General features: G+C 41.4%; 1 protein-coding gene and 1 long non-coding RNA gene across 5 annotated transcripts in view; one reads left to right on the top strand and one right to left on the bottom strand.

Moving 5' to 3' along the window:
* TAOK3 (TAO kinase 3) overlaps positions 1-11,379 on the top strand; it is a 177,824-nt gene extending 166,445 nt beyond the window's left edge. For all 4 annotated transcript variants that reach the window (XM_019467317.2, XM_019467320.2, XM_019467318.2 and 1 more), the window contains 4 exons: positions 952-1,191; positions 2,664-2,876; positions 8,760-8,942; positions 9,988-11,379. In XM_019467317.2, the coding sequence (XP_019322862.2) occupies positions 952-1,191; positions 2,664-2,876; positions 8,760-8,942; positions 9,988-10,149 (798 nt within the window). In that variant the 3' untranslated portion in view covers positions 10,150-11,379. The remainder of the gene's footprint in view (positions 1-951; positions 1,192-2,663; positions 2,877-8,759; positions 8,943-9,987) is intronic.
* On the bottom strand, positions 11,331-19,672 carry LOC109277563 (uncharacterized). Its single transcript, XR_008422138.1, has 2 exons — positions 18,373-19,672; positions 11,331-11,542 (listed from the first exon to the last, which is right to left on the bottom strand). It is a non-coding gene; the product is annotated as an uncharacterized LOC109277563 (long non-coding RNA).
* Positions 19,673-21,719: the final 2,047 nt, after the last annotated feature.

Genomic DNA, 21,719 nt, shown 5'->3' with positions numbered 1-21,719 from the left:
GAACTGGAAAGAACAGAATGATTTGATCCAGAAATCATTAAACAGACTAATGGAAAAAATGGAAGACGAGAGATCTCATCTGTTTTTTTCCCAGCCTGCCCTTACTCTAAGATTTTTTTTAATGTTTACTTATTTTTGAGAGACAGAGGCAGAGCATGAGCAAGGAAGGGGCAGAGAGAGAGGGAGACACAGAATCCAAAGCAGGCTCCACACTCAACACAGAGCCCAACGTGGGACTCGAACTCACTAGCCATGAGATCATGACCTGAGTCGAAGTTGGGTGTTTAACCACCTGAGTGACCCAGGCTCCCCTACTTTGAGATTTTAAAAAACAGATCATTGGCCTACTTCTAATACATGCAAAAATGGGGTTTTTTTTCCAAGAAAACTAAGAGTATTGCAGACATTGCCAGTTTAAGTCTGTGATTTTCAAGTCTGACTACATGTTAGATTCACCTAGAGAACTCTTAACCATAGTGATGTCAGGGTCCCACCCCAGACAGTTATCAGAACTTCAGGTTGTAGGATTGAGGCATCTTAAACTTGCAAAGGTTCTTCACATGATTTTAATGGGCAGCCCATATTGAGAACCAGTGGTGTAACTGAAGAAAAATGTACTTAGATCTCTGCAGGAGACCTCACCTGAGGAGGGTTCATGGCAGCTCTAGGAGATAAGAAGGGGTCAGGTGGAATTATTCCCACTTTACAGCTGGTGTAGTTGTGATGGCTGTGAAGTTGCCCATCTTATAAAGTGATGGACCCACAAACAGAACCTAAACCTCCAGGGACAGTTAATCTAATCTCGCTGAGTCCTGCTGCGGAGCGCTAATGGGCTTATTAATTAAGAGACTGTTAGTAGTGCGATTCCTCGCCATCTCTCGCTTAGTGGTGCATTCCTTCTAATTCACCTCCAGTCACCTCTCGCCATGTATCTTTTGCTCCTGAATGCAGGAACTAAATAAAAAGAGGACCCAGAAGGAGATGGAACATGCCATGCTAATCCGACATGATGAGTCTACGCGAGAGCTGGAGTACAGGCAGCTGCACACGTTACAGAAGCTACGCATGGACCTGATCCGTCTACAGCACCAGACTGAACTGGAAAACCAGCTGGAGTACAATAAGAGGCGAGAAAGGGAACTGCACAGAAAGCATGTCATGGAACTTCGGCAACAGCCAAAAAACTTAAAGGTAAGAGGAAACGGAAGTGGTTCCCTATTTGTGCTCCAGGATACAGTTGTGCTGGATTACGTAGTCCCTGCGCCTGGAGGACTGTCAGATGTGCCTGGGCAACTCCTCAAAATTACGAATTTCTGGGCCCCACACCCACGGAATCAGAATCTCCAGAAGTGAAGCACAGAGGCCGTATATAACAAACGCCTGAGGAGATGCTGCTTTGAAACCATTGTACTGGATGATCTCTCCATGTTTCTTTGTATAATGGCCTGCAGTTTCTCTGACCCCTTCATGTCCTGCCCTCTTTAAAATGGTAAATTGCGGACAGACAGCAGCCCGTGGTTCTAATCCCAGGAGATGAGGAAGTTACCTAGCAGGTATATGGCAGAGAGATTTCATCTGTCATGCTGGATTATTGGTAGTAACTACGTTGAGTGCCTCTATATTGAGAAAGACTAAAGCTACATCCAAGCTTGGTAGGAAAGAGTATGATTGTAGTGTAAGAGTAGTGACATCTGCATGGGAGTGAAGAGTGAATCTACATGTGCCAGACCCTGCACTAGAGATTTGGAATTCCTTTGGGCCTCACTGCGTGCAGATAATTTTAGCTGACTGCTGATTCACAGGCTCTGTGGACTAAGCCATTGCTGTATGTCAAGGGGGTCGCTGTCAGTGTTGACAGAGATACAAGGCCAGCCCCACAGTGGCCATGCTCCTGCCTAACCTGCCAAATCCTAACCTGTCTAATTAGTGATCTCTGTCATCGCAACTCTAAGTGTTCGTGATATGCACGTGTGACCATGAGGCAACCTGATGAACACCTTCGGGACTCAAGTAATACGGCCTACCTCCTCCTTGCCAAAATGCATATTTGATATTGCCACGTGAACGTCTAACTTCTTCATGGGGGAAGAAATCTAAAATCACTTTTCCCTTTACACTTAGGCTGAAATCCAGTGGCATTGGATTATGATGTGAGGTATTACCCAGATGTTCTTTGTTGATTTGTCAAGGAAATGCAGAGCAGTGACAGTCAGCTTGTACATTGCCACCCCCTTTCTCACCTGGAAATGGGTTGGGTTGGGCGGGGAGAGATGACCAAAAATAATAGGGGGAGAAAACAACAAACAATAGAAGACACTGAAGATTTTGACGAGGAAGCCATTAAAATAATGAGCAGGCTTTCAACAAACTAAGCTTCGTAGTTTAGTTCAGTAGTTCTACAATCTGCTTAGAGTTGTGATCTCCTTGTAGTGGTTCATTTTTTTAAATCCGTTTGTAAATTCAAAATTACTTCTATGTATTTAATATAAGACAGAAAGTACTGGCAGTTAACTCTTATCTGTGTCATATGTATTATTTTCATCATTACTGACTAGCAATGTGGGTCCCTGCACCAAAAAACAACGGGTCCCAGCACCTGTATTGTATTGTTACAATGGAAGTTTTCTGTACTTACTAACGTATTTGCGTTTTTGTCTGCACAGGCCATGGAAATGCAAATCAAAAAACAGTTTCAGGACACTTGCAAAGTACAGACCAAACAGTATAAAGCACTCAAGAATCACCAGTTGGAAGTTACTCCAAAGAATGAGCACAAAACAATCTTAAAGACACTGAAAGATGAGCAGACACGAAAACTTGCCATTTTGGCAGAGCAGTATGAACAGAGTATAAATGAAATGATGGCTTCTCAAGCGGTAAGTGGTTAGGTTTGGTGCCACACCTTCAAGAGCTTTGGGAATCAAGAAAATTCAAGATCCAGCCTTTTGTTCCCAAGATGATTCTTGCACAAATTTAGGATATTGGCGTTTTTTCTGCCCAAAGAACCGAGGAAGTGACGACGCTGAATAAAGCCAAGCCAATGTGGATACTTGCTGGAGTGTGTCTTGTAAGACAGAGCTCAAGGAATAACATGCTAAATCAGACCCGTGGCACATAGGGACTTTGAGGGCAAGATGGGATAGATACTGCACATAATATCATTTTTTCACTCATCAAAGATTGTGCAACTAGTGTCAGACACGAATGAATAAGACACACTCACACAGACACATTCATTCAATACACTTTTACTAAGCATCTGTGTTCAGCACTCTGCTGGGCTCAGAGAGGGTCATAAGCAACAGTAGGTTGCTTGTCTTCACACTATTTGTTAGTCAAAAAGGTCAGATAATTAAGTGATAATAAAAAAGCATAATAAGTGCTTTGCAGTGGGAGGTATGGGGAGCTATGGGAGGATGAGTAAGAACAACTAATGTGGTCTAGGGAAACCTTCCCAGCAAGAGCCAAGGAGCTTAAAGGAATGTACTGAAGGAAACAGGCACCATGGAAAGGGGCCTACGTGGGCAAAGACCCAAAAGATGGAAAGTGTGCATTTGGGGACTGAAAGAACTTCAGTTTGAATACAAAGTTCAAGGAGGATGGTGGGAGCCCAAACTGGAGAGGTCATAAAGGTCTTGGTAACCCAGAGATGGGAGCTTGCCTGTGATTCAGTGAAGTTTTCCCAATGAGATGAGTCTTAAAGAGTAATCGTTTGTCAAACAGGCGGAAAAGGAAAAAGTTATTCCCAACAGAGGAAACAGTAAATGCAAAGATGCAAAGCCTCAAAGAGGACAGCACGTTTGAAGAACAATGAGTAGTTGTTATGGCAGGAGTATAAAGGGAAGCAGGTGAATAGTTGGGGATCAGACCCTCAAAAGTCAGGAGTTCGGACATCATTCTATTAACAGTGGAGAGCTGCTGAAGGCTATTTTAAGAAGGAAAGTGACAGGATCAGATTTATGGTCTAGAAACATACTGGCAATAATGTGGCAACTGTAGGTATAAAGAGACGGTTAGGAAACCATTATAACCCAGGAACAAAACTATTGAAAGCCTGAACTGAGAACATCCTCCTGGAGATGGTGAGGAGGCAGAAGGATTTGAGAAATATTTAGAAGTTAGAATAGATGGAGCTCAGTGACTAATTTGGGAGGTAGGTTTAATAACAGTGGAATGGGTCATGATTTTAGCAAGATAGAAAAATGGAAGGGTGAGTTTGGATGCTGGGCAGATAATTGACCAAGTTGTGGACGTGTTATCTGAGCTACATGGGTATCCAGGTAGAGAGGTACAGAGATAGAGATCTATAGTTCAAGAGAGTGTTAGTAGGCAAAACAAATAACTAGGCATCCGTGTTATGTTAGACGGGGAAGTTGCAGCTGTTGGGAATACCCTGTCCTTCTAGGGACAGGAGATTTTTATTAGGAAGAGGACCAAGGGAAGAGTTGTGGACACCACCATTTGAGAGCAGAGTAGAAGCAGACCAAAGAAGGTGAACAGTCATTGTGGGAGGGGAACTGGAGAGAGCATGTCATAGACACCAGAACAGAAGCTTCTAGCTGATCATTTCAAATGTGGCAGAGAGACCTAGCAGTGGATTTGTCCAGTGAGTGTCACAGACAATCAGTGGAGGGGTGGGAGTGAAAGACATTATAGTGCGTTGAAGAACGTGATTATAAAGTGAGATAGAAACTTATAACGAATGAGATTACTTTTCCCAGCTGCTCATCAGTGAAGGACAGGAGACAGAACTGTAGCTAGAGGAAGAGACAGTTGAAAGAGGACTTCTGTTATTTGGGAAAGGCTTAAACGTGAGGTTGAGGGTAAGAGTCAGTGTATTCATTCATCCATCCATCCGTCCGTCCGTCCAGTAAGTGTTTATTGAGTGCCCTACCGTGCCCTAGGCATCCTGGGGTACTACAGTAAGACAGTCATCAATCATGTCTTCTTGGATTTATGGAGGAGTGAGGAAGCAGGTCGAAAGAGTCCTCTCTGTGTAATGGCAGAGTAAGTGCAATGTGCCAACAATGTAATCAGGAGCATAGGCTCGTCTGGAGAGTCAGGAAAGGCCTCACAGATACAATGAGTATTTAAACTGAGGTGTAGGGAGCACATCTAGGCAAAAGGAACTGTATTTGTAAAGATAGGGGCTTCTGAAGAGCTCGGAGTCCATTATGTTTGGAATATAGAGAACGAGTCAAAGACCAAATGAGAGTAAGACTGGAGGGGTAAATAGGGGCCAGATCACACAGGGGCCTGTAAGTTTTCTTAAGGATTTTGTTCTTTATTCTAAAAGCAATGGGAGGCCATAGAATAGCATTAAGTGGTGGGGGGAGGGAAGGGAGACTGACATCAGATTTGCATTTTTAAACAATCAGTCCAGTGACAGGCAGAGAATGGCCTGGAAGATGGTCAGATGGATCTCAGGGGATGGTGTATATGTAGTTGCTGCTTTTACCTGGGCAGGAGCAAGTGGTGGCTAGACCGGAAGGGGGGATGGGATGGAGAAAGTGATGAAATTTGAGAGAGAAGCAGGAGGTGGAAGTGAAAGCATTTAGTAACAGAGTTGACACAGAGAATGAAGTAGATTAAGGATGACTCCCAGTCTCTAGTTTGAACAAAACAGTAGATGGTGGTGCCACTTATCTCTGTGGTAAAGAGGGAAGTTGAGCAGCTTGGGGAAGAGGGAAGGGAATGATCATTAGCTAATATTAGTCATGCTGAGCTTGAGGGCCTGGGCACCATCCAGGTGAAGATGTCTCTAGCAGACCAGATAAGCTAGTCTGGGCCTCAGGAGAGAAGTCTGAAATAGAGGGGTAGAGGTGGGACTCATCCACATATAGATGGTAATGGCAGCCTTGGGAATAGACGAGATTCCTTAGGAAGAGAGGTTAGAGGAAGACGTGAGCCCATGTATAATGGCTGGAAGGAGGGAGTAGCTGGAAAGGAGAGGAGGGAGGGAAAAACCAAGAAGCTGTGGTATCTCAGAAGACAAGAGAGAGATTTCCAGAAGGAAAAGGCAATCCATGGTATTAAATGCTGCTGGGAGTCAGGTAAGATAAAGACCCCTTGCCATAGAAGTAAGGAGCAGGATGAGAAAGTACAGGGAGAGATTCAGGGGTAGGAGAGGGGAGAGAGAATTGCTAGGGACATAAAGGCCAATAGGATTTTCATCTTGTTCATCTTTGTGTTATTAGCATCTGCAACAATTCCTGGTTGGCATACACCAAGTGCTTGATGAATGATTGTTATAGAGATGGACAGAATGGGCTCCAAGTATATAGGTTCACAGTTGCCCTTGAATAAAAGGAAGGAAATGCCCTTTCTTCTGAGGCAGGGAGGAGATACAAGTAGGCATGATAAATGCTGCTATCCTTTACTGACTCCTTACCATGTGCCAGCCACTATTTTGGATATTTTTAAGTGTTATTTCATTCCTGTGAAACCCCTTTCACCTTTGAAGTAGTTACTGTTTCAACCCCAATTTACCCGCAAGGAAACTGAGGTTTATTGAAGTAAAGCCACTTGCTTAGGGCAAGAGTTGGCAAACTGTTTCTGTAGAGGGGCAGGTAATAAATATTTTAGTCTTTGTGAACCACAGGGTCGCTGTCACAACTACTCAACTCTGCTGTTGTAGTGCAAAAGCAGTCCTGGATGGTACATAAATGAATGAGCATGTCTGTGTTCCAATAAACCTTATTGACAAAAATAGGCAGCAAGTCAGATCTGGCCCTTGGGCTATAATGTGCCAGCTCCTGGCTTTGGGGCTCACACAGTGGTAGTTAGCTGAGTAGTGATGAAGCTGGGATTTGACCCCATTTCGGGAGGAGTTCGTAAGCCTGGCCATATTACGTTATGAAGCTGCCATCACCTCCTTTCATTCACATTAATCCACTTCAGGTAACAGACATGATATTTACCTACAATTCATTAAAACATTTTAATGGGTTTGATATGTGCAACTTTGGGATGATGAACAGCACATACTGGAATATCCTCTCTGATTTCTAGGCTGGCACTTTTACAGAGCAGAGCTGGTACAGAATAACATAGTTACGGGCATTAATAATAGAACGCCAGAAAGAAGAGAAGATGGAGACGTTCCAATGGTCTAAACTGCCCATAGGACGAACCTCTCACCCACTGGGCCAGGGCTCATAACAATTAACAGAAACAAGTAGAAAAGAACAGACTTTCATTCCCTTTATTGGTGAGGAAACTCCCATATTGAGAGGGAATTGATACATTTTATTGGGAGCCAGTAAACCCTTTGGCATTTATCTGTAAGGCTGCTCCTGCTGCAGACTGTCGTATCTTGTGTCTCTTCTCCTTTCATTTGGGAAAATAAGAAAAGAGGTTTCCTCTTCAGCGGATTTTAGTGAAAGCTGGGTAGGATTAATTACTAGAAAATACCATGGAGATATGATTGTTATTTATTTTATGTTCATGTAATATACTTCTCTAAAGTACTAAAGAAGACACTGTGCAGATAACTTCCTAAAACTATTCTAATAACATACCAAAAGTTTCTTAAGATATTGAAATATATTGCTAATTGCCAAAAATTGCACCAATTAGGGAAGGGAGTGTAAAATGGAGAATAAGTGTCTTGGCGAAGTGATCTGTGTAGAAACGTGTGGATAAATTCAGTGTTGACAGAACTACCTAATTCAAGGATTCTAATCTCTTAACTTCCCAGCTAAACTGAGGGCCTGATAGATTTAGACAAAACCAAGCCTAAGACAGGAGGATCATCAATCTCAAAACATAGTCCCACTAATAGCCCCAAACCTTCAGTTATGCTCATTGAAAGGTTGGCATTTGTGCTGGCTGACTTGGCCCATTCCCCATACAGGATCAGTAGCGTGGTATAATAATACAAAGTTCAGGAGCTAGAGGGAGCAAGGGGCACTCTATCGGCCTACTTTATAATCTGGGCTTTGCCATTTCAAACCCAAATGTGCTCCTCGAGATCATCATGGCTATCTTCTGTGGGGAAGAGATTTTGAACCACTAGAGTTTTAGATTGGCTGGCCAGCAGGACAACTTGTATGGCCAGCAGTAGGGACCGCCATCACTTGCTAGGATCATAAGTGTACTGTGGGATAGGCCCCAAGTGTAATGGGGATTTGACTCCTTTTTTAGAGCTAAGGATATCTCAATGTATGGTGGTTTGAGAGTTAAAGATACATAAGTATGAAAATGGTTAGTCAAAACCAAAATGATGATAACAGCTACTATTTACTAAGCGCTTGGTATGCATCTAGAACCATGCCTGGGATGTCGTGTGAATTCCTTCATTTAATGTTCATACCAATCTTAGACAGTAGGAACTATTACTGATATTTTCTTGAGAGGAACAAAACGGGACCCGGAGAGGTAACTTCTCAAGGTAACACACCCGAGCGAATCGTGGAGCTAGACCTCAAGCTCAGGAGTCTCCATCCAAAACCCACCGGCTTCATCACTGGGGCACGTAGCCCTCTGACTCCTGCTACTGTGGTTTTAAGAAAACCAGTTTTTCTTAAGAAAAGAATGTGTTTGTTTTCTTAAGAAAGAATGCTTTAGGAATGTGTTTGTAGAACTTTGTAGCCCATGGGGCAGAACGCACTATTTCTGATTTCTAACTCTGAATGTACCCGGGGCCTCTGGTGTTCTGAGGGGGTCTGTTCCACTCTACACAAGGAAGCATCTTCCGGCAGGCAGCAGGCACTGTGAGCCAGGGATGAATTACAGCGTGTGTCTTTTGTGCCCCACAGTTGCGGCTCGATGAGGCGCAAGAAGCTGAGTGCCAGGCCTTGAGGCTACAGCTACAGCAGGAGATGGAGCTGCTCAACGCCTACCAGAGCAAGATCAAGATGCAGACAGAGGCACAGCACGAGCGAGAGCTCCAGAAGCTGGAGCAGAGGGTGTCTCTGCGCAGGGCACATCTTGAGCAGAAGGTACGAAAGCACTACTCTGGCTCGGGCCCTGGCCCAGGGAGCTGCCCTTTGCGGAGCCCGGCCCCTGCACCTAAACCAGGCGCTGTTCACTCATTATCTGCTGTTACACTCCTAGGACCCCTGAGAGGTAGGCCTGATCTCCATCCCACAGGCAGGATACTAAGGCTCCAAATGCTGAAGTTACTCGCATAAGTCTGACCCCACAGCCTAAGTAAGCTCTTTCTATTACCCTGCTAGGAAACCCTCTGCCTTCACAGCCAGGAGAACAACATGGGTCACCCGGTAGTTGATAGGACACATGTGAAAGGCACAATGAGCGGATAGCATGGCTGCTGAATGGTACGAGGAAGCCAGATGCGGATTTGTTTTTTTATTTCCAGCTATTTCTAAACCGAAAGAAATCACCAGCAGGGCTCTTTAAAAGAAATTAAAAGGAAGAGAAGCTGATATTGCCCCGCATAATAAATGTTATCAGAAGTGAAATAGTCATTGCTATAAATATTGCTGAGGAACAGGAAGTAGAAAAGATTTCATAAAGCATCTAAAAGCTGTTAAGCATTTATTTGCTTAACCAGTTATCTGTACCTTCTTCTGATACTTCCCTGAGACCAACGTAAGAGACTATTTTCACAGCTCCTGTTCTAGAACTAAATTGCTAATGACCCAGGGGGCATTTGGCTCTCTACGGGAAAGCAGCACAGTCTAATTGTGCTTGAGTGTCTTTTAGCTTCTCCTGAGCCATCTCCTGCTGAGACAGGACACTGACCCGGATCAGCCAAGCTGCTTGGTCTGCTAGAATGATAGGGCTGGCTCGCCCCAGGCGGGCCCCAAACATTGTTACTCTTGTGAGCAGATTTTAAATATGATGGACTAGATACAAGACGTTTATCCCAGGATTCTCCCAGCCTTCCCCAGTCTAGTTTACGCTTAGTTCCTGGGTGTGCGTTGGTCACACGTGTGCATGTGTGTGGATGTGTGTGTTTGTGAGCGCCTGCAGGGAGACCCCTGCCACTAAGAGCGGCTCCTTGCTTGTGCTTTTTTTCAGATTGAAGAAGAGCTGGCTGCCCTTCAGAAGGAACGCAGCGAGAGAATAAAGTACCTATTGGAAAGGCAAGAGCGAGAGATTGAAACTTTTGACATGGAGAGCCTCAGAATGGGATTTGGGAATTTGGTTACATTAGATTTTCCTAAGGAGGACTATAGATGAGATTAAATTTTTTTGCCATTTACAAAAAAAAAAGAAAAAAAAAGAAAACAGAAAAAAATTCAGACCCTGCAAAACCACATTCCCCATTTTAACGGGCGTTGCTCTCACTCTCTCTCTCTCTTACTCTTACTGACATCGTGTCGGACTAGTGCCTGTTTATTCTTACTCCATCAGGGGCCCCTTCCTCCCCCCGTGTCAACTTTCAGTGCTGGCCAAAACCTGGCCATCTCTTCTATTCATAGTACACGTCACAGTATTGATGTGATTCAAAATGTTTCAGTGAAAACTTTGGAGACAGTTCTAACAAAACAATAAACCAACAACAACAAAAAAGTGGGTATATATTGCTTTAAGCAATCACTCATTACCACCAATCTGTGAAAGTAAAGCAAAAAAATAAAAATAAAAATAATAATAATAATAATAATAATAATAAATGCCAAGGGGGAGAGAGACACAATATCCGCAGCCTTACACCTTAACTAGCTGCTGCATTATTTTATTTTATTTTATTTTTTTGGTATTTATTCATCAGGAATAAAAAAAAAACAAAGTTTTATTAAAGATTGAAAATTTGATACATTTTACAGAAACTAATTGTGATGTACATATCAGTGGTGACATATTATTACTTTTTTGGGGACGGGGGGGTGGGCGGGGTGAAGAGATCTTGTGATTTTTAAGAACCTGCTGGCAAGAGTTTAACTTGTCTTCAGCATATTCTGATTGTATCATAATCATTTTCTGCTGTTGCAGAGGATGTGAATACACTTAAGGAGCTCACAGAATCCCAGTAGCACAAATTGGGCTTTGGCAAATCGTGTATTTTGTGTATAGAAGGAATTTAAGGAGAGGTATTACTTATTTTCATATTGTATTTTAACTGTTTCTCTGATCAAATTTTTTTACTTCCTCCTCCTATTCCTCCCCACCTTCCTCCTTTTCCAATTCAGTATTTGGAGTTCAACACTGTCTCTCAATCAGATCATCTTGATCTTTTTCTTTATTTCCCTTCCCCTCCCTGAGTCCCATAACTTGGTCATAAATATTGCATTATTCACACTTTCAAACTGTGTATTTTCTTACAATAAAAAATGATGAAAAAAAAAAGGCTTTACTTCTTTTGCATGCACTTTAAAAAACAAAACAAAACATTTTTCAGGTTCCAAGGAAGAGCATGATAACTGTCAGAGCTTTTAATTATATTTGTAAATAAAAGTGTTCATCACATCGCCTTGCTGTGTTATTGTAGCAGGAAGTTTCCCTTCTAGGTTCACCAGTTTGTAATTCAGAGGGAGACCTGCCCTCCAGAAATCATTCTCTGTAGCCCTGGTTGCTTCTTGAAGAAGAGCCATCCAAGACTTTCAGGTAAAGCTGTATCTTCCAAGTTCTTCTACAGGGATGAAGATAATGTTGCACTGTTTGAAGTGGTCAATTGCTCCTTTTTGCCCTTTAGAAAAAGGCACGTGTGCATGCATGTGCGCGCACACACACACACACACACACACACACACACACACACCAATGTGCCAGTCATACTTAGGCACATACACTGCAGAGAAAGAAGCAAGCTATTAAGGAGAGATTATGACCAAATATGTGAAATGATCCCACTGTAATAGTAGATCCCCTCAAATTCTGATTTCATTATAATAATTTTATGTACATAACAATGAGGTGATAAAATATAGAACTTTTTTTGTAATGCTTATTTATTTTTTGAGAAAAAGAGAGAGACACAGGCAGGGAAGGGGCAGAGAGAGGGAGACACAGAATCCAAAGCAGGCTCCAGGTTCTGAGCTGTCAGCACAGAGCTTGATGTGGGATTTGAACCTACGGACCATGAGATCCTGACCTGAGCTGAAATCAGATGCTTAACCAACTGAGCCACCCAGGCGCCCCTAAAATATACAACTTCTAATATACAGTTTTGGGGTCAAGACATTTTCAGGAAAATCTCTTATTTTTATGGTCCTAAGTCCTGGACGTTGAAAATTTACCTTTAGCATGATGACCTGAAGATCATTCTTGTGTCCTATGGAATGTTCAGTCATCATTAACAAATGTGACCAGTCATGTTCACTCTGACAGACTAAAGCAGAGAAATATACTCAAAAAATTATAAAATAATTATCAACCATAAAACCTTTGATAATTATCACCCAGTTTCCTAGCAGCTTCATTCATTGAAGTTTCTATATTAGGCACCTCAGAAAATAACACTGGAAAGGGCTGGAAAGAATACTCATAATTGTCCATGAAAAACAGATAACCTGTATTGCATGCTTCTGCTTACTATTTGATGGGACACTACATTAAGCATTTTACAGATGAGGAAACAAGCTCAGACCAAGGGAAAGTGGTGGCCGTGGAGTATGAACTGAGACCTGTCTGATTCCAGAACCCACACTCCTAAGCATAGGTCACGCTGCCACTCAGAAGGACATATTCTATCATTAGTAAGGCAGAAAAACTTCCCATGGTTTGTTTCATGTCCCTCGGAAGTGGAAAAAAAAAAAAAAAAAACATCTAGCTAGCCTGTGAAAGGGCTTATTTCCATGAGATTGTAAGTGCTGATCTTTATAAAAGTTCCTCCTCGGGGCGCCTGGGTGGCTCAGTCGGTTGGGTGGCCGACTTCGGCTCAGGTCATGATCTCGCGGTCCATGAGTTCGAGCCCCGCGTCGGGCTCTGTGCTGACCGCTCAGAGCCTGGAGCCTGTTTCAGATTCTGTGTCTCCCTCTCTCTGGCCCTCCCCCATTCATGCTCTGTCTCTCTCTGTCTCAAAAATAAATAAATGTCAAAAAAAAAAATTAAAAAAATAAATAAATAAAAATAAAAAGTTCCTCCTCCACAAGTTTGTCGGTGATGTGCCCCAAGGTAGAGTCACCAGAAAGAAGGAATGTGAGTCCCTGCTCCTAACACCTGGAATAGACGGAGTCTTCCACCTCCTAGGACCTACATGAGGAGGCCGTGAGAAGAGGCAGGAAGCAGAACGGCAGCAAGAGAACAGGAACAAAAGTGGTGCTAGGGCAGCAGTGGAGAGCCTGGTCCTGTATTCTTCCAGCATATACTAATCTCCCTGGAAAGAAGAAGGTATTGCCGGTTCGTCATATGTATGGTAAGGACTGCTTATGTTTGACTTGCAACTATTCATTCGATGAGTACCTTATAGGTCCGGTACAATGCCCGAAAACATAACATCATAGCATCAGTGTCTCTTAAAAAGGCAAAGATGCTTGCCCTCCTGGAGTTTACATTAAGGGGTAGGAGGAAAATGACAACACAATAATTATAATAAATTACCTTACACAGTCATAAGTGCCATAGATAAAGGAAAAGGGGAACGATAAGGGGGTACTAAAGTGCCAAGATCATATTTTGCTCATTCACTCAAGAAATAGTTATCGAACATCTGTGTGCCTGGAGGGTGTGGCAGTAAATAGGTCCCTACTCTGTAGGAGCTCATGGTTTAAATCTCCACTGAAACAAGTAAGTCAAGGGACTAGGTTAATCAACAGTGGACTAAGACAAGCCATGACAATTCAAGTGGTAGGTACCACCAGGAGTTGAACTGAAACAATTACAGTCATAGGGAATACCAGACAACACTTACCAGTGATGTTGAATTGAGGAAAAAAAAAAAAAAAATTTCTTGAATTTGCCACCATCTGTAATTATGTATCTGTTGAAAAAGCATATTCCAGGGGTGCTTGGGTGGCTCAGTCAGTTAAGGGTCTGACTGTCTTGATTTCAGCTCAGGATCTCACAGTTTGTGAGTTGGAGCCATGCTTTGGGATCTATGCTGACAGTGCAGTACAGAGCCTGCTTGGGAATCTCTCTCCTCCCTCTCTCTGCTCCTCCCTGGCTTGCTTTCTCTTTCTCTTAAGAATAAATAAACTTTAAAAATCCTTGGAGTTAAAAAAACAAAAACATATTCTGGGGCAAGTGGAAACATGCCCATGTAAGAACACCACATCCCCCTCCAATTTTAATGGAGTAATGTATTTTGTCAAAGGATAAGGTATAAAAAATACATTTTTATTCTAGTTTGGCATAGTTTGGCATAGTCGCATGCAAGTCTTTTCCACTGATTACAACTAAAAACTAGACCAAACACAAAAGAAACTATCTGAGGACACTAGGGGAAAAAAAAAAGCGTGTGGATTGTGGAAGAGTCACCTAGACAGAGGAATGAAGGTAAAATAAAATCATCCTCAGATGAAGAAAAATTAAGAGAATTTATTGTCAGCAGGCCTACTCTACAAGAAATGCTAAAGGAAGTTCCTCATAGTGAAGGAAAATGATACCAGAAGGAAAAACTTGGATCTCTGGGAACGAAGGAAGAACAACAAATGATAAAAATCTAGATAAATAAAAGACTTTTTCCCATCCTACATTCTTTAAAATATATATATATATATATATTTGAAAGCAAAAATTTTAACATCATCTACGGAGGGTTTTGATGTATGTAAATGCAATTCATGTGACAACTATAACAAAATTTGGGGGTCAAGGACCCATATGGTTGCCATGCTTCTACTTATTACGTGAAGCTTCTACTTGTTACAAAATGAAGAATTTTGTATTCTTCTTCTAAGCAGATTATGAAAAATTAGGTATGTATATTGTAATTCCTGGAGTAACTACCAAAAACAAAAAGAAAACCTAAAGAGGCATAACAGTCCAAATTCCAATAGGTAAAATATTCAAATAATCCAAAAGAAGGCAGGAAAGGGAAAACAGAGGTATAAAAAGAGGAGCAAACAGAAAACATAACAGGGTCAACCTAAATCCCACCATTAGCAGTAATTACATTAAATATTAGCAGTCTACGGGGTGCCTGGGTGGCTCAGTCGGTTAAGCAGCCATCTCTTGATCTCGGCTCAGGTCATGATCTCACGGTTCATGAGCTTGAGCCTCACATTAGGCTCTGCACTGATGGAGTGGAGCTTGCTTGGGATTCTCTATGTCTCCCTCTCTCTCTGTCCCTCCCCTGCTTGTGTGCTCTCTCTCAAAAGAAACTTAAAAATATATATATTAACGGTCTCTAAATAATCCAGTTAAAATTGACAGAGTGAATTTTTAAAAGGACTATATGCTATCTATAAGAGACAAACTAAATATTAAAGACACAGATAAGGTGAAAGTAAATGATTGGGCCCTGGGGTCTTGTTTTTTGGGAGATTTTTGATTACCAATTCGATTTCTTTACTGGTTATGGGTCTGTTCAACTTTTCTATTCTTGTTTCAGTTTTGGTAGTTTAAATGTTTCTAGGAATTTGCCCATTTCTTCCAGATTGTCATTTTATTGGCGTATAATTGCTCATAATATTCTCTTATTATTGTTTGTATTTCTGCTGTGTTGGTTGTGATCTTTCCTCTTTCATTCTTGATTTTATTTATTTGGTTCCTTTCCTTTTTCTTTTTGATCAAACTGGTGAGGGATTTATCAGTTTTGTTAATTCTTTCAAAGAACAAGCTCCTGGTTTCATTGATCTGTTCTACTGGTTTGTTGTTGTTGTTGTTGTTTGGTTGGTTGGTTTCGATTTCTGCTCTACTTTCTGCCTTTATGTTGGCTTTGTGTTTTATTTGCTATTATTTTTCCAGTTCTTTAAGGTGTAAGGTTAGGTTGTGTATCTGAGACCTTTCTTCCTTCTTTAGGAAGGCCTGGATTGCTATATACTTCTCTCTTATGACCGCCTTTGCTGTGTCCCAGAGGCGTTGGGCTGTGGTGTTATCATTTTCATGGGCTTCCATGTACTTTTTAATTTCCTCTAAAAACTGAGAGCTTTCCCCCTAAGCTCAAGAACATGACAGGGATGTTCACTCTCACCAGTTATTCAACATAGTCTTAGCCTCCAGTCAGACAACACAAAGGAATAAAAGGTATCCAAATTGGCAAGGAGGAAGTCAGACTTTCACTCTTTGCAGATGACATGATACTCTATATGGAAAACCCAAAAGATTCCACCAAAAAACTGCTAGAATGATCCATGATTTCAACAAAGTCGCAGGATGTAAAATCAATGCACAGAAATCAGTTGCATTCCTATATACCAATAATGAAGCCACAGAAAGAGAAATCAAGGAATCAATCCCATTTACAATTGCACCAAAAACCATAAAATACCTAGGAATAAACCTAACCAAAGAGATGAAAAATCTGTACACTGAAAACTATAGAAAGCTTATGAAAGAAATTGAAGAAGACACAAAAAAATGGAAAAAGATTCTCTGCTCCTGGACAGGAAGAACAAATACTGTTAAAATTACCCAAAGCAATCTACATATTCAATGCAATCCCTATCAAAATAACACCAGCATTCCTCACAGAGCTAGAACAAACAACCCTAAAATTTGTATGGAACCAGAAAAGACCCCAAATAATTAAAGCAATCCTGAAAAAGAAAAACAAAGCTAGAGGCATCACAATCCCGGACTTCAAGATGTATTACAAAGCTGTAATCATCAAGACAGTATGGTACTGGCACAAGAACAGACACTCAGATCAATGGAACAGAATAGAGAACCCAGAAATGGACCCACAAACATGGCCAACTAACCTTTGACAAAGCAGGAAAGACTATCCAATGGAATAAAGACAGTCTCTTCAGCAAGTGGTGCTGGGAAAACTGGACAGCGGCATGCAGAAGAATGAACCTGGACCACTTCCTTACACCATACACAAAAATAAACTCAAAATGGATGAAAGACCTAAAGGTAAGACAGGAGGCCATCAAAATCCTAGGGGAGAAAGCACGCAAAAACCTCTTTGACCTCAGCCACAGCAATTTCTTACTCAGCACATCTCCGGAGGAAAGGGAAACAAAAGCAAAAATCAACTATTGGGACCTCATCAAAACAAAAATCTTCTGCACAGCGAAGGAAACAATCAGTGAAACTAAAAGGCAACGGATGGAATGGGACAAGATATTTGCAAATGACATATCAGATAAAGGGTTAGTATCCAAAATCTATAGAGAATTTATGAAACTCAACACCCAAAAAACAAATAATCCAGTGAAGAAATGGGCAAAAGACATGAATAGACAATTCTCCAAAGAAGACATCCAGATGGCTGACAGACACATTAAAAAATGCTCAACATCACTCATCATCAGGGAAATACAAATAAAACCACATGAGATACCACCTCACACCTGTCAGAATGGCTAACATTAACAATTCAGGCAATGACAGATGTTGGTGAGGATGCAGAGAAAGAGGATCTCTTTTGCATTGTTGGTGGGAATGCAAGCTGGTGCAGCCACTCTGGAAAACAGTATGGAGGTTCCTCAAAAAATTAAAAATAGACCTACCCGGGGCGCCTGGGTGGCTCAGTCGGTTAAGCGGCCGACTTCGGCTCAGGTCATGATCTCGCAGTCCGTGAGTTCGAGCCCCGCGTCGGGCTCTGTGCTGACCGCTCAGAGCCTGGAGCCTGTTTCAGATTCTGTGTCTCCCTCTCTCTGACCCTCCCCTGTTCATGCTCTGTCTCTCTCTGTCTCAAAAAAATAAATGAACGTTAAAAATAAAAAAATAAAAAATAAAAATAGACCTACCCTATGACCCAGCAGTAGCACTGCTAGGAATTTACCCAAGGGATACAGGAGTACTGATGCATAGGGGCACTTGTACCCCAATGTTTATAGCAGCACTCTCAACAATAGCCAAATTATGGAAAGAGCCTAAATGTCCATCAACTGATGAATGGATAAAGAAATTATGATTTATATACACAATGGAGTACTAACTACATGGCAATGAGAAAGAATGAAATATGGCCCTTTGTAACAACGTGGATGGAACTGGAGAGTGTGATGCTAAGTGAAATAAGCCATACAGAGAAAGACAGATACCGTATGTTTTCACTCTTATGTGGATCCTGAGAAACTTAACAGAAACCCATGGGGGAGGGGAAGGAAAGAAAAAAAAAAAAGAGGTTAGAGTGGGAGAGAGACAAAGCATAAGAGACTCTTAAGAACTGAAAACAAACTGAGGGTTGATGGGGGGTGGGAGGGAGGAGAGGGTGAGTGATGGGTATTGAAGAGGGCATCTTTTGGGATGAGCACTGGGTGTTATATGGAAACCAATTTGACAATAAATTTCATATATTAAATAAAAAATAAATAAATAGAGGATAAACAACAAAGGAACCATCCAAGCCAAAAGCTTATTCTTTGAAAAGAGCAACCAAATTGACAAATTCCTGGCTAGACTTACCAAGAAAAAACAAATTGCCAGTATCAGGGGTGAATAGGGGAGTTATCATCACACATCCTACAGATATGAAAAGGATAATGAGAGAAAACTATGAATAACTTCATAGCAACAAATTTGACAACCTGAATGAAATACACTTATTTCTTAAAAAACCAACTTAACCAAAATTGACACAAGTAGAAATAGAAACTTAATAGTCCTATATCTTTAAAATTTTTTAATTTGTCATAAAAAGTTTCTTCAAGAAAAAACTTCAATTCCAGACAGTTTCACTAGTGAATTCTATCAACATTCAAGGAAGAAGTAACACAAACCTTACACAATTTTTTTCAAGACATAAAGAAGACAGGATCACTACCCAACTTGTTGTGTGTATATGTAATATCAAAACCTGACAAAGAAGGGGAGAGGGACAGACAAAATAGGTGAAGGGGATTAAAAGGTACAAACTTCCAGTTATAAGTAAGTCATGGAGATGAAAAGTACAGCATAGGAAACACAACAGATGGTGACTACACTTGTGGTAAGCACTGAGTAATGTATAGAATCGTAGAATCACGTACACCTAAACCTAATATGACATTGTATATCAACTATACTTCAATAATAAAAAATCTGGAAAGACTTTATCAAAAAAAAAATATAAATGAATGTACCTTATAAATGTGGATATAAGATTGCTTAATAAAATATTAGCAGATGGAAACTAGCAATATTTTAAAAGATTTGTATTACAGGACGCCTGGGTGGCTCAGTCAGTTGAGATTCTGACTCTTGGTTTCGGCTCAGGTCATGATCTCATGGTTCATGGGTTTGAACCCTGCGTAGGGCTCTGTGCTGACAGTGCAGAGCCTGCTTTGTATTCTCTCCCCCTCTCTCTGTCCCTCCCCCACTCACGTGCTCTCTCTTCCTCTCTCTCTCAAAAATAAACATTAAAAAAAAAAAGGTTGGTAGTACACAATGAACAAGAAAGGTTTATCTCATAAATACAAAGTTGATTTAACACTTGAAAATCAATGTAATCACTATATTAACAAAATAAGTGGGAAACTCATGAAATCATTTCAGTAGAAGCAGAAAAAGCATTTGGAAAAAGTTCTACATCCATTCATTAAAAAGATAAAAACCAAGAACTCCTAGCAAATTAAGAATAGCAGGAGGGGCGCCTGGGTGTCTCAGTCAGTTGAGTTTCCGACTTCAGCTCAGGTCATGATCACTGGTCCATGATTTAGAGCCCCACATCAGGCTCTGTGCTGACAGCTCAGAGCCTGGAGTCTGCTTCAGAATCTGTGTCTCCCTCTCTCTCTGCCCCTCCCCTGCTCATGCTCTATCTCACTCTCTGTCTCTTTCAAAATAAATAAATATTAAAAACAGACTGAGGGAGGCTACCCCCTATTTCTAAGGTTATAATATCTTTTCCGATGTATTCTTTTCATGCGATCTTCTTGCGCATACACTTGACCTTCTTTGGTTGGGTTGTTGACCTTTTTCTGAATCATTTTTGAGTCTATACCTGTCCTAGACCAGGAAACTAACATACTACCATAATTCCTCATTGATTTTTCAGTCTCTATGAGTGAGAAAGTACTGTGGTTAGCAGAGAAGTCTCAAAGAAAACAGGAGTTTAGAGAGAAAAGAGTAAATTATTAAAACAAAAATTTTTAAACACTTATTTATTTTTGAGAGACTGAGAGAGACAGAGCATGAGCAGGGGAGGGGCCCAGAGAGAGGAAGACACAGAATGTGAAGCAGGCTCCAGGTTCCAAGCTGTCAGCTCAGAGTCTGACATGGGGCTTGAGCCCTCAAACCGTGAAATCATGACCTGATCCGAAGTCAGACGCTTAACAGACTGAGCCACCCAGGCTCCCCTCATCTTAAATACACATAAATACCAAATTATTAAAATGTTTAAAGTTTGAGAAAATCAGTTAAGGGCACGGGGAGAAAAAGGTACTTTCATGTACCATTGACATTGAGTATAAGCATGACATTTTTGGAGGGTAGTTTGTCAGGATCAGGACTAAAAATGTATATACCCTTTGACCTGACTATTTCAATGGTAGAAATTTACTAAATTACTTGCAAAAGCATTTATACATCTAGAAAAATGTTTGTGGACGCACCGTTTATAATAGCAAACTACCAGAAATAATCTAATCACAGTAGGGGAACTAGACTGGTTCTTTACAGAACTCCCATAACAATAGAATATTTGTTCAAAATATAGATGTGAATTGTAGGCACCTTTTAACTAAAGATATACTGCACAGGGGTGCATTAGTTGGGGAAGAAACAGTGCCTAATAATGTATGCTAACATGGGTAGAAAGACCCTAATTTTTAAAGAGGAGATATGTAGATACATGGCTGACCTGGAGATTTAGGTTTCTGAAGAAAGCACAAACTGCTAACTGCTCCTGAAGAACCAGGAAGGTGGAAGGCACTTCTTCCCACGCTGTGTTCCTCGCCTCACCATGGGTGTGCGTTATTTTGCACATTTATTTTTAAGGTCAACAGGATAGTTGTTTTCTTTATAGGACTTTTTGTTTTGCAAATTATTTATTTATATATTTTTTAATTTTTTAAATGTTTAGTTTTGAGAGAGAGAGAGTTTGCGAGCATGAGTGGGGGAGGGGCAGAGAGAGGGAGACAAATCTGAAGCGGGCTTCAGGTTCTGAGCCATCAGCACAGAGACCAACCCAGGGCTCAAACCAATGAACCCTAAGATCATGACCTGAGTCTAAGTTGGATGCTTAACTGACAGCCACCCAGGTGCCCCTTATTTATTTATATATTTTTAAAAGCGTATTTATTTTGAGAGAGGGGGGTTGTGGAAGGACAGAGAGAGAGGGAGATTGAGAATCTCAAGCAGGCTCCACACTATCAAGCGCAGAGACTGCTGCGGGGCTCGAACCTACGAACCGTGAGATCATGACCTGAGCCGAAACCAAGAGTTGGACACTTAATCGATAGAGCCACCCAGGTGCCTGTTTTGCAATTTAAAAATTGAATTTTAAAACCCTGAAGTTAGAAAATAATTACCCTCTTCCTTCCCCCACCCCTCCAGGGAGGACACAAAGCAGCGTTTCCAAGTTTTTTCAGAGAAGGAACTGCAGCAAAAGGTGGGGGCAAGACCCAGCCTCGCTTAGCACATGCCAGGCCCAATCACGACCCCTTCTCCATCACAAACCAGGTCAGTGATGTGGACCTTCAAATATCTCCTTTCCTTTCTTTTTGGTACATTAAGTGGTGTCCAAGTACAAGTGACCCTTGAACAAATGGGTTTCAAAACTGCGTGGGTCCACTTACGTGTGGACTTTTTTCAAGATGGTATGGTACCGTAAATCT

The sequence above is a fragment of the Panthera pardus genome, unplaced genomic scaffold, assembly GCF_024362965.1.
Source record: "Panthera pardus isolate Hobbes unplaced genomic scaffold, ASM2436296v1 HiC_scaffold_15, whole genome shotgun sequence".
Lineage (NCBI taxonomy): Eukaryota > Metazoa > Chordata > Mammalia > Carnivora > Felidae > Panthera > Panthera pardus.
The sequence above is the reverse complement of the archived record's forward strand: the minus strand, read 5'-3'. Positions and strand labels throughout refer to the sequence as shown.